This window comes from Emys orbicularis, chromosome 7, assembly GCF_028017835.1.
Source record: "Emys orbicularis isolate rEmyOrb1 chromosome 7, rEmyOrb1.hap1, whole genome shotgun sequence".
NCBI classification, from domain to species: Eukaryota; Metazoa; Chordata; order Testudines; family Emydidae; genus Emys; species Emys orbicularis.
The window spans coordinates 79,548,117-79,560,847 of NC_088689.1; the positions used below are offsets into that span (position 1 = coordinate 79,548,117).

At 52.2% G+C, this 12,731-nt stretch overlaps 1 protein-coding gene across 1 annotated transcript in view; it reads left to right on the top strand.

The window, feature by feature from the left end:
* Window positions 1-3,570: 3,570 nt before the first annotated feature.
* MST1 (macrophage stimulating 1) overlaps window positions 3,571-12,731 on the top strand; it is a 41,985-nt gene continuing 32,824 nt past the window's right edge. Inside the window, exons 1-3 of the mRNA XM_065407754.1 lie at window positions 3,571-3,625; window positions 4,685-4,832; window positions 12,541-12,653. Coding sequence (XP_065263826.1) covers window positions 3,571-3,625; window positions 4,685-4,832; window positions 12,541-12,653 — 316 coding nt within the window. The remainder of the gene's footprint in view (window positions 3,626-4,684; window positions 4,833-12,540; window positions 12,654-12,731) is intronic.

A 12,731-nucleotide genomic window follows, 5' to 3' on the forward strand; every position in this document is an offset into this window, starting at 1 on the left:
GGCACCTTCCCCTCACCAGCCCCCCGCCCCCCCCGGGAATCCCCCCTACATCCTGCCTGGCCAAATGCCCTCCCCAGCTGCACAGGGAATTGGGCCTTTCCCCTTTCCCTACTTCCTGCCCCCTCGCTGCACTGACTGGCACATGGGAGATCCCAGACATCACAGGGGGATGTTTCAAGTACAGAGGCAGGAGAATTTTTATTACTCCTGCAAGAGGTGAGTCAGGATTTGACCTGCTGCCGATTCCCATGTCAAAGAGGAGCCCTTCCCTACGCCTCTGCGGCTGCCCAGCTGGCCCTGGGAGGAAGTGCCTAATGGTCACAGTGAGATTTGAGATGCACAGCTCAGTGAGCTTTTCCCACTTCTGCCAGAATTTAGCCAGGAAATGAACCTGTGATCATTTGTAGACAAAGGCAGTACCTTGCCGCTGACCCACACAGGCCACCACATGGTTAACCAATTGGCCATATGGCATGAGTGTGTAAATAATTAATGGGTCATGTAAAATTATAGGTGATAGAACTTCCACCATGCCTGCAAGAGCTTCAAAGCTAAGATCACACAAGCAGCTAGTTAGGCCTCCATGACACTGCAGAGTTTTGTCAGCAAAAGTTTTGTCAACGATCAAAAAGTGCTGAAAGAAAATTGTTGTTTCATGTTCACACTGTCTTCCTCTGTTGGCAGAGCACATCCACACTTGGGCAGTAGCACTGACAGTGAGAACAGTGCACAGTGGGTAGCTATCCCACACTTCTGCCCCTAGGTCTTCTAGGAAGGTGGAGTGGATTGCAGCGCATCATGGGTCTGGGCTCAATGTCCCATGATGCTTTCCACCCCAGCATTCCATGAGCTTCCATCTTCGGTTTGTGGCATTTTTCAACAGCCCTTGTTTGCTGTTCACCTCGCCATCTCTGTGTGAAAGGATGGGTCCCACACTGCTTTCCACTGCTCTGCTAGCTGTCAGCACATCGCGAATGGCAGTGCAGTTAATCGTGAAGTTCCGAACTCAACAGGATTCACACTTGCCTGACATCGATAGGGGCAGTGTTCCCCCCAGGAATTTAAATTAGGGCGGGGGGGTTCAAAAATACAAGGTGGGGGGTGAGGACCGATGAGGGGTGAGACCGTTAAGGTGAAGGTGGGCTGTATGGCACCATAGTAAAAACTGAAAAATGTTTCACAACCATTTTATTAGCTTTAACTCATGTTTTTAAATCATCACACAAAGTAAAGTTGACTACAAAGCCTACTATGAAGCACTATATCTACATCCTTCTTGGTTTCTTGTAATTTTGCACAACTCTGTTAATGAACTTCTCGAATGCAGTGTGTTCATTTTTGGTGGCTTTTCATTTCCAGTACTTCCAGTCCTTCATGATATGCTCATGATCATGCAGAAGGTGACTTCTTTCAGAACACAAAATTCTATTCAATGAGGAAAAAGAATGCTCAACTGTAGCTATTGTGACTCGGAGTAGAAAGAGATGAATTCCTATTTTTTTTCATCCCATGAAACATAGCACAAAGATTGGGTCAAACCACTAGTGATGATAAAGAAGTTGAAGTCAAATCTTCATTCGTTCATCATATGATATTTACTGTGTTCAAATTCTCTATTCTGTCCTGATCACATGGCAGCCCCATTGCAGGTAGTGCCTCACTCCACTCAACTGTCAGTGTTTTATAAGACAGGCATCTGTAAAAGCTACGTAGAGGTTGTTCTAAAGCCCTGCTCGGAGCTGGGCTTGGGGAGGCAACTACCTGCAAAGCTAGAACAGCCTGATGCTGGCTTGTCCCTGGCCTTGGCATGGCTGATCAGAGCGTGTGCTGGGCCTGTGTTTCTACACTGCTCAGGCTGCAAGTGAGAGGCAGCCCCAGAGCCAGCCGCTACCTGTTCTTTCGGTGCTGCTCTCTTCTTTCCCCTCGGGGATGTTTTTGGCTTGATTTGTCTCCTATAAAAATATGGGTTAGACTTTATCCCCATCTCATCCCAGGTCACTGCTCCCTGTTCCCCAAAGCCCAGGTATGACCATCTGCGAGCTGGCCAGACAGTGGCTCTCCTAGGAAACACTCTCCAGCTAAAGGGCCCGGGAACAAGGGACTGTGTCATAGCAAAAGCCTGACTCAGCACTTTGCATGTCATAGAATATCAGAGTTGGAAGGGACCTCAGGAGGTCATCTAGTCCAACCCCCTGCTCAAAGCAGGACCAATCCCCAACTAAATCCCCAAATCTCTCCCTCAAGGATTGAACTCATAACCCTGGGTTTCAAAGGCTTTAGCTGTTTTTCTGACTCTGTAGTGCAAGTTCTACAGGTTGTGAATGGTGCATGTTGCCGTGGACCTGAGCAGGCTGAGATTGTGGTACGTCAGGCTCCAGATGGTGTGCATCAGTTGTTCAGTGTAAATGTGCTGCAGGGAGAGGTGCATGGAACTCTAGGCCCATTGACCCCAGCAACACTAGCCCAGTGGTTAGTCCCGGCCACGCACACATGGCCCCCAGGAGAGTCGGCGCCTGAATGACAATGATGCAGGGACAAAGCCCCTTGGAGATAGTTTAGGGACCTCACAGCCATACGGACATTTGCCCGCTGGGGATTAATGACAAAAACAGCCCTATATAGACACTGCCCCCCTGCGAGGTATTATCACAGTGCTGCAGGGACACTGCCTCCCTGTGTGGGTATCGCAGTGCTGCAGCAACATTTCCCCCCGTGGAGTATTATTGCAGTGCTGCAGAGACACTGCCTCCCTTTGGTGGGATGGAGGTCTAACCGATGTGCAGATACACGACCCACCGTGGGTATTACCGCAGTGTGGCAGAGACACTGCCCCCCTGTGGGGGTATCGCAGTGCTGCAGCAACACTGCCCCCTTGCGGTGGATTCTTGTCTCTACATTCCTGGGCTGTCTCTGACTTTGCTCTGGCGCAGACTGGCTGCTGACCTGGCTTGGTGCATGTTCACATTCACCCTGTGGGGCCGTGTGCGTCTCTTCCCTCTGGGCTCTGCTGCAGCCTTGGCTCACCCAGGGTGGCCAGAGGCTCTGCTAGCACTGCCCTGCTGCCCCCACCCCGCCTGCGGTGCCCGGCTCCTGGAGCTGTGAAAGGGCCCAGGGTCGGCTGCATGGGGCGTGGCTCCACCATGACAGGGCAGCTCTAGGAGTCATGTCAGTTATTGCAAAGGGAGGAGGGGATTATTGGCCGAGTCCTGCCGGAGATGGGCATAGAGCAGTTTCACAACCTGCCTCCTCTGGGTCGATATGGCCATGCAGGGGGTGACTGTTTATTGAAGCCCAGGAATTTTTGGTGGCAGGGAGCTGAAACCCCCATGAGCTGGGTGTGTGTTGGGGGCGAGGGCTGCTCCCCTGTGCCTTGCCTGGGATCCCTTGAATGGTGACGTTCACCCTCCCCAGAGCTGCATTATTGGCTTGTGGTCCAGAGGCAAATATTTGCCCAGTGGAGGGGATGGGGGATGGGGGCTCAGGGCACAGCCCTGCTTGGCCAGTCCAACCTCTGCCAGAGCGTTTCTGTACAGGCTCTGCGACAGTCCCTGAGGCTGACAGCACAGCAGGATGATGCAGGCCAGAGCAGTGCTGCTGCTTGCCCTGGCTTGTGCCCTCAGCACAGGTAGGAGTGCCTGCCTGGGGCAGCCAGGACCTGCTGTGAGCCTGCCCTCTCAGTGGAGCAGGGACTAGGGCAGAGGGGCCCCTCTCGGGCTGGCACAGGGCCCAACACTCGCCTCTCCCTCCTGCAGCTCAGTGCTGCTGGCAGCTGCCCTGCTGAGGAGGTCTGGGGGCAGGCAGCCGAGAGTAGGGCCCAGGGGAGACCCTGGGAAAAGCCCCATCAGGCAGGGCAGGAACAGCCGCTCTCCCCTTAGTGCTCAAGCCCCACAGAGCAAAGGACTCTGACCAGCATAGCTGGGTCATGGCCCCAGCCGAGAGGGAGGTGGACAGCAGCGAGCAGCGGTGCCCCTGAGTGGGGCCAGGCCATGGGCTCTGTGGGGCAGGGATGCTGGCAGAGCCAGTAGGGCAGTGGCCCAGCCACTGGCTGCAGTCTCAGATGTGCTCTGTCCTGGCTTGGCTGGCTGGGGCTCTGGCGCGGTTTTCCCTGTCTTTGGGCAAAGACGTGCTGAGACATCTGAGACAGCTTCTGGGGCAGGGTGTGGAGTGCGGGGGTCTGGAATCAGGGCCCCCTGGTGCTGAGGAGCTCCCATTGGCACCCCAAGCTTGGACCTGGCCTGGCACTTAACAGGCCAGTCAGACTATGGCTGGGAATTTTAGATGATACAAAACATAGCTTGAAACAGCCCCTTGCTGCAGCCATAGATGTGCCCCAGTCGCACTGCCAGCCCCACTGCTGGCCACTCTGCCGGCCCGCCAGACCCTCTGCCTGCCCATGGGCCCCACTGTTGGCCCCTCTGCTGACACTACTGCCGGCCCACCAGCCCCGCTGCCGGCCCACTGGCCCCTCTTCTGGACTGCTGGCCCCTCTGCCAGCCCACCAGCCCCACTGACGGCCCTGCTGCCTGTCCATAGCTCTGCTGCCTGCCCAGGCACCTCTGCCTCCCTGGCCCCACTGCTTCGCTGGACCCCTCTTGCTTCCATGCTCAGGGCAGGGAGAGAGGCCAAAGCTGGGCACCCCCAGCCACGTGGTTGCCAGGAGTGTGTCTCTCGCTGTGTCCCCCAGGGCAGTGGCGCTCCCCTCTGAATGACTTCCAGAGGCTCAAAGCTACCCAGCTGCTCTCCCTGAGCCAGCGAGGCCCTGGCCCAGAGCAGGAGGAGCCTGCAGACACCGAGGAGTGTGCCAGGCGCTGCACTGTGCTGCTGGACTGCAGGTGAGCGGGGGAGGGGCCCAGCTAGGGGTGCACACGAGTGTGTGTGGCTATATGTGTGTGAGCTCCCCATGTGATGCATGAGCGGGGCAACACTGCCTGCCTCAAGAGAGCCGCAGTCAGGAGTCGGATCCCAAAGTGCTAGCTCAGGAGCGCAGGCTGCCTCACATTTTGCACAGGCTGGCGATTATTGCCCCCCCTCCCGTGTGTGGGTGACAATCAGCATCACCCACTCTCCCAGATCTACTGGGGGAGGGGATTCTGTCCCTCCACTTCTGCCTGTCCCCAACCTCTAAATCAGTCCTTCCCCCCAACTCCCATCTGCTCCTCCTAGGGTTTCTCACCCCCCCTCTCCCAGGCCAAGGGCTCCAGAAGGACCCTTCTCCCCCTTCCCATGTGGTGGTGGGGAGTCCAGGGGCTGCTCACCCCCCCACCGCTGCCCAGGTGGGAGCAGGGTGGCAGAGTCACTGTCAATATTCCCTCTAATTTTTCCCACACATGTGCGGGATGAATTTTGTTATGTGCACCAACAGAGGGCACATAGGTCACTGTCCCATCCCCATTTCTCCTGGGGGGCCGTGAGCTGTTGGGCACACACACACACACACACACACACACACACACACACACACACACACACACACCCCTACCTTTGTGTTGCTGGGGTGAGGGAGAAGAACTCTGCCTGTAGCAGCTCTGATTGGCTGTTTGGGGCCAGGAGGCTAGTTTTTGTCTGTGTTTTGTTGTACTATGCCTAGCTGTGCTGCCACTTGCTTGTGTAAAGCAGCTATGGTCTCTACTAGGGTTTGTACCCATTCATCCGTTACCACCTTCCCAACCACCAACTTTCAGGCATGCTCATTTGCCTTCCAGTCATAACTTCAAAGGGAGTGTACCCATGTATCGCCTTAGAGCCGCTTAGAGTCATTAAAATGATTGGTAGCTTTTCATCCCAATCCCTCCCTGAGCTCTTTACTTGTTTTCTTAAAGCTTCCTTTAGCGCGCGATTAGTTCGTTCAACTTGTCCAGAGGACTCAGGGTGTCCAGCTATGTGGAAACGTTGCTTAATACCTAAAGCCTTACATAGCTCTCGCATAACATCTCCCACAAAATGGGATTCCAAATCTGAATCAATTACTCTGGGAATTCCCATTCTTGAGAAAACCATGTTAAAGAGCTTCTTAGCAGTGACCGAGGCAGTGTTGGTTTTAGTAGGGATGGCTTCCACCCATTTAGAGACGGGATCTACTATTACCAGGCAGTATTTATTCCCTCTACTGGTGGTGGGTAAAGGGCCTATGTAATCTGTCTGAATCCAGGACCAGGAACCCTATATTTTTTGGTGCCCCAGTGCATTTTTTTGAACCTGGTGATCAGCATTAACCATGGTGCACTGCAGACAATTATCACACCACTGATTTATATCCGCTTTCATGCCTCGCCACCACCCTGTATCTTTAACCCTATTTAAAGTATCCTGTTTTCCTCTATGCCCTTGCTCATGTACAAACAGAATCAGGTCCCCCTGTACCTGGCTTGGGACTATCCAGTGACTTTGACCATCTGCATCCACTGCCTACCAGACATCTCCAACCTGCTCAATCCTGTCTTGGCTAAGGACCGGATTTCTGTATTCCCCATCTTGAAGGGTACTTAAGCCCAAGGTATCTATTCCTTTCTCTGTTCAACCAAAGGGGGAGCCACACAGTGATTGCTCTGGCTGTCCAGTCAGAGTCAGTGTAAATAGTAACAGAAGTGTCCCGGGATTCATAAGCTAGGACAGCTCTAACTGCCTACACCTTGGCTGCTTGGGCAGAATGGAGGCAAGCTCGTCCTTGGCGCATCTCTCTCTCATTTACCCAGCTGGCTCCATACCCTGTTTGGGGATGACCCAAAGGTAGAAACTTGAGCCATCTGTAAACCACATTTCAAACCCCTTCTGTTTAGCGTCTGCAAGCCTAATGCCTCCCTTGACTGGCCACTCAAAAGTGTTTTACAAGGGGGCGGGAGCAGGTATGCTCCTCTCCTTCTAAAATTAGCCCATACGGGGCTGGTGAAACTGCATGTTCTTTTTTAAACTTGACTCCTCGGTTTACTAGGGTGAGGGTCCATTGAGAAATGCGGGGGTTAGAGACCTGGCTGTCCTGTAGTTTCCCTGATATAATGTACTTGAGTGGGGAATGTACACAGTCTGAACAATGACCTTTGACCTGCCAATAATAAATTCCCAATGCATGAGGCTCCAGACCAACGCAAGACACTCTTTTTCACAGGGGGTAAAGCCTGGCTCTATTTGATCCAGGAGCCTGGAGGCATATGCAATGACTCTGAGCTTGTCACATTGCCTTTCGTTGAGAGTAGCTCTGAGACTTGTCTCTGAGGAGGCCAACTGAATCACAAAGGACAGGGCAAGGGCAGGTTAAGCCAGGGCAGAAGCACTAGCTAAACCTTGTTTCAAGGTGACCAGGGCAGTCTGTTGGTCTGGTCCCCAAATCCAAATCCTGTTTTTCTTTAATAATTGGTACAGAGGCTTGGCTTTGTCAGAGAACATTTCAATGAACTCTCTGCAGAAATTAAAAGTTCCCAAGAGAGCTCATAGGGAGTGCATGTCGGTAGGATCAGGTTCCTTTCCTATCATTTCTACCCTTTGTTGATCGGGAGTCAAGCCATCCTCCCCAAGACACATACCCAGGTACAGTATTTCACTTGTTGCTGTACTAACTGAGCCTAGGGTGCTAAAGGAGTTGGCGGATGTGATTACAGAGCCATTGGCCATTATCTTTGAAAACTCACGTGATTTGGGGGAGGTCCCGGATGACTGGAAAAAGGCTAATGTAGTCCCCATCTTTAAAAAAGGGAAGAAGGAGGATCCGGGAACTACAGGCCAGTCAGCCTCACCTCAGTTCTTGGAAAAATCATGGAGCAGGAACTCAAGGAATCGATTCTGAAGCACTTGGAGGAGAGGAAAGTGATCAGGAACAGTCAGCCTGACTAACCTAATTGCCTTCTATGATGAGATAACTGGCTCTGTGGATGAGGGGAAAGCAGTGGATGTGTTATTCCTTGACTTTAGCAAAGCTTTTGATACGGTCTCCCACAATATTCTTGCTGGCAAGTTAAAGAAGTATGGGCTGGATAAATGGACTATAAGGTGGATAGAAAGCTAGCTAGATCGTCGAGCTCAATGGGTAGTGATCAATGGCTCCATGTCTAGGCAGCCGGTATCAAGCGGAGTGCCCCAAGGGTCGGTCCTGGGGCCGGTTTTGTTCACTATCTTCATTAATGATCTGGAAGATGGAGGATTGCACTCTCATCAAGTTTGCAGATGACACTAAAGTGGGAGGAGTGGTAGATACGCTGGCAGGTAGGGATAGGATACAGAGGGACCTAGACAAATTGGAGGATTGGGCCAAAAGAAATCCAATGAAGTCCCTTCCAACCCTGATATTCTATGATTCTATGAGCCTTTTCTCTATTTACCTTAAATCCGGTTTCCTGCACTATAATGAACACCTCCCTGATGATTTCCCTGTTCATTTCCAAAGTGGGTGTGTGTATTAAAATGTCATCCACATATGAAATTACATGTGAGTGGTGGTCAGGGCGCAAATGGTTCCACGTTTTAGTGACGTGGGCATGACAAATACTAGGGGAAGAATGGAAACCTTGGGGAGTCCGGCTGAAGGTATTTCCCCTTCTTCATTACCCATCTCTCTAACCTGTTGGTTTTCTCCTGTCTCAAGTGAGCAGCCAAGGTGTTTTTTTTTTTTTTGCCATCCCTATTTCCTTTATCTCACTAATGAGCCCTACCAAAAGCCTTTTCCTGCAGTCACAGTATTGCTCTAAAATCTTTACTTTTAAGGCAGAACTCTTAACTCCTTATTGCACGGTCCTACGGTTATTCTAAGCACGATTCTTAACTTAAAAGTTACAGGACATTATCAAATATTCTATGAGAGAGGGACCTTGCTAAAGGAGCTTAGTCTGAAAAAGGAAGTGACAGTTTGCTCAGGTCTGTGCCTCATTTTCCCCACTCCTCAGCAACTACTCAACAATTTCAAGTCTAAACTTCCTAATGTCCAGTTTATATCCATTTGTTCTTGTGTCCACATTGGTACTGAACTTAAATAATTCCTCTCCCTCCCTAGTATTTATCCCCCTGATATATTTATAGAGAACAATCATATCTACCCTAAGCCTTCTTTTGGTTAAGCTAAACAAGCCAAGCTCTTTGAGTCTCCTTTCATAAGACAGGTTATCCATTCCTCGGATCATCCTAGTAGCCCCTCCGCCGTCCTTTGTCATCTTTCCCGGGCAAAACACCTGGTGTCTCTCTTCAGCCCTTTGTTCCCACTGGCCAAAGCCAGCTGGCTCCCGAGTTTGGGTGGGCCTTCCAGAGACAGATTAAAGTTTCTTGGGGCCCTGGGCCAGAGAAAGTGTGTGGGAGCCCTCGTAAATTCCCTCTAAGCTCTGCGGCCATGCAACAGCATATTAATCGCTGCACAGGCGCTCAGGGCTGCGGTGGGGAGAGTCGCCTATTCCGCGGCCCCAACCCAGCCCAGCCCCAGACCTGCGGAGGCCAGGGGGAGGGATGCCCCTCCCCCGGCCCCAACCCAGCCAGGCCTGGACCTGCTGTGGCTGGGGGAGAGGTGCCTATCCTGTGACCAGAGCCCTGGAGCTGCCACGGTGGGGAGAGGTGCCTCTCCCCGCCCCCAAGTGCTGCTGCGGGGAGACAGAGCTGGGGGGAGGCCTCTCTCCCCGATGTAGCCCCGGGGAAGCCTGCACCACAAACCCCTCATCCCCGGCCCCACCCCAGAGCCCACACCCCCAGCCAGAGCCCTCACCCCCCCCCGCACCCCAACCCTCTGCCCTAGCCCTGAACCCCCTCCCATACTCCAAAACCCTCAGACTTACCCCCACCACATGAATTTTGTTATGTGCACCAATATGGAGGTGATGTGTCACACATCACCTCCATATTGGTGCACAGGGACTCATAGAATCATAGAATATCAGGGTTGGAAGGGACTTCAGGAGGTCATCTAGTCCAACCCCCCCCTGCTCAACTAAATCAGCCCAGCCAGGGCTTTGTAAAGCCTGGCCTTAAAAACCTCTAAGGAAGGAAATTCCACCACCTCCCTAGATAACCCATTCCTGTGCTTTACCACACTCCTAGTGAATAAAGTTTTTCCTAATATCCAAACTAAACCTCCCCCACTGCAACATGAGACCCTTACTCCTTGTTCTGCCATCTGGTACCACTGAGAACAGTCTAGATCCATCCTCTTTGGAACCCCCTTTCAGGTAGTTGAAAGAAGCTATCAAATACCCCCTCATTCTTCTCTTTGGCAGACTAAATAATCCCAGTTCCCGCAGCCTCTCCTCATAAATCTTGTGCTCCCAGCCTCCTAATCATTTTTGTTGCCCTCCACTGGACTCTTTCAATTTTTTCTACATCCTTCTTGTAGTGTGGGGCCCAAAACTGGACATAGTACTCCAGATGATCTGGATGTCCCTCTATCTGCTGGCAATGCTCCTACTTATACAGCCCAAAATCCTGTTAGCCTTTTTGGCAAGAAGGGCACACTGTTGACTCATATCCAGCTTCTCATCCACTGTAACCCCTAGGTCCTTTTCTGCAGAACTGCTGCCTAGCCACTCGGTCCCTAGTCTATAGCAAAGCATGGGATTCTTCCATCCTAAGTGCAGGACTCTGCACTTCTCCTTGTTGAACCTCATCAGATTTCTTTGGCCCAATCCTCTAATTTGTCTAGGTCCCTCTGTATCCTGTCCCTACTCTCCAGCGTATCTACAACTCCTTCCAGTTTAGTGTCATCTGCAAACTTGCTGAGGGTGCAATCCACACCATCCTCCAGATCATTAATGAAGATATTGAACAAAACCATCCCCAGGACCGACCCTTGGGGCACTCCGCTTGATACCAGCTGCCAACTAGACATGGAGCCATTTATCACTACCCATTGAGCCCGATGATCTAGCCAGCTTTCTATCCACCTTATAGTGCATTCATCCAGCCCATACTTCGTTAACTTGCTGGCAAGAATACTGTGGGAGACCGTATCAAATGCTTTGCTAAAGTCAAGGAATAACATGCCCACTGCTTTCCCCTCACCCACAGACCCAGTTATCTCCTCATAGAAGGCCATTAGGTTAGTCAGGCATGACTTGTCCTTGGTGAATCCATGCTGACTGTTCCTGATCACTTTCCTCTCCTCTAAGTGCTTCAAAATTGATTCCTTGAGGACCTGCTCCATGATTTTTCCAGGGACTGAGGTGAGGCTGACTGGCCGTAGTTTCCCCGAACCTCCTTCCCCTTTTAAAGATGGGCACTACATTAGCCTTTTTCCAGTCATCTGGGACCTCCCCCGATCGCCACGAGTTTTCAAAGATAATGGCCAATGCCTCTGCAATCACATCTGCCAACTCCTTTAGCACCCTCGGATGCAGTGCATCCGGCCCCATGGATTTGTGCTCGTCCAGCTTTTCTAAATAATCCCGAACCACTTCTCTCTCCACAGAGGGATGGTCGCCTCCTCCCCATACTGTGCTGTCCAGTGCAGTAGTCTGGGAACTGACGTTGTTCGTGAAGACAGAGGCAAAGAAAGCATTGAGTACATTAGCTTTTTCCATATCCTCTGTCACTAGGTTGCCTCCCCCATTCAGTAAGGGGCCCACACTTTCCCTGACCTTGTTGCTAACATACCTGTAGAAACCCTTCTTTTTATGCTTAAAATCCCTTGCTATCTGTAACTCCAGGTGTGATTTGTCCTTCTTGATTTCCTTCTTGCATGCCTGAGCAATATTTGTATACTCCTCCCTGGTCATCTGTCCAATCTTCCACTTCTTATTAGCTTCTTTTTTGTTTTTAAGATCAGCAAGGATTTCACTGTTAAGCCAAGCTGGTCACCTGCCATATTTACTATTCTTTCTGCACATCGGGATGGTTTGTTCCTGCAACCTCAGTAACGATACTTTAAAATACAGCCAGCTCTCCTTGACTCCTTTCCCCCTCATGTTATTCTCCCAGGGGATCATGAGGGAGTCAAAGTCTGCTTTTCTGATGTCCAGGGTCTGTATTCTGCTGCTCTCTTTTCTGCCTTTTGTCAGGATCCTGAACTCGACCATCTCATGGTCACTGACTCCCATGTTCCCATCGACTTTTGCTTCCACATAACAAAATTCATTCCGCACATGCGTGGGAAATAGAGGGAACACTGGGCCCGTCCCCACCCTTTCCGCCTGTAGTCCCGCCCCCATTCTGCCCCTTCCCCCCTTGGCCACACCCTATTCCACACAGTCTGCCCCATTCCAGCCCCGCCCCCACTGCAGCCCCAGGAGCTGGGGAATGGAGCCGGGGTGCTGGAGGAGCCGGGATCCGGTGCCGGGGATGGGGAGGAGCCAGAAGCCAGAGTTGGGGCGGGGGCGGAGCTGGGGTGGGGGAGAGCTGAGGGCTGGAGCCGGGGTGCAGGAGGACTCTGTCACCTTGCTCTGAACTCCCCCAGGTTCGCTAGCTGTAGCCAGGCATGGGTGGTGACTCCTACTCTGGGGATGGAAGGTGCTGGAGAGGGCACATGAGCTGAGGCACTGGCTCTGTCCCAGCCCCTGAGGATGAGGTGGGGGGGTCTGTCGGGGAATTGGGGACTTGTGGTCCAGTCCGAGCTTGGATGAGACTCTTGGGTTTGATCTTCAGGGCCTTTCACTACAACCACCAGCGCCATAGCTGCCAGCTGCTACCATGGACCCAGCACTCAGCACACACCCACATTCAGAGGAACGTCCACTATGACCTCTACCAGAAGAAAGGCAGGTGGGGGCAGGGGTGAGGGTGAGGGGTGGGGCAGGGATGAAGGCCAGGGAGTGGGAACGAGGGCAGGGATGAAG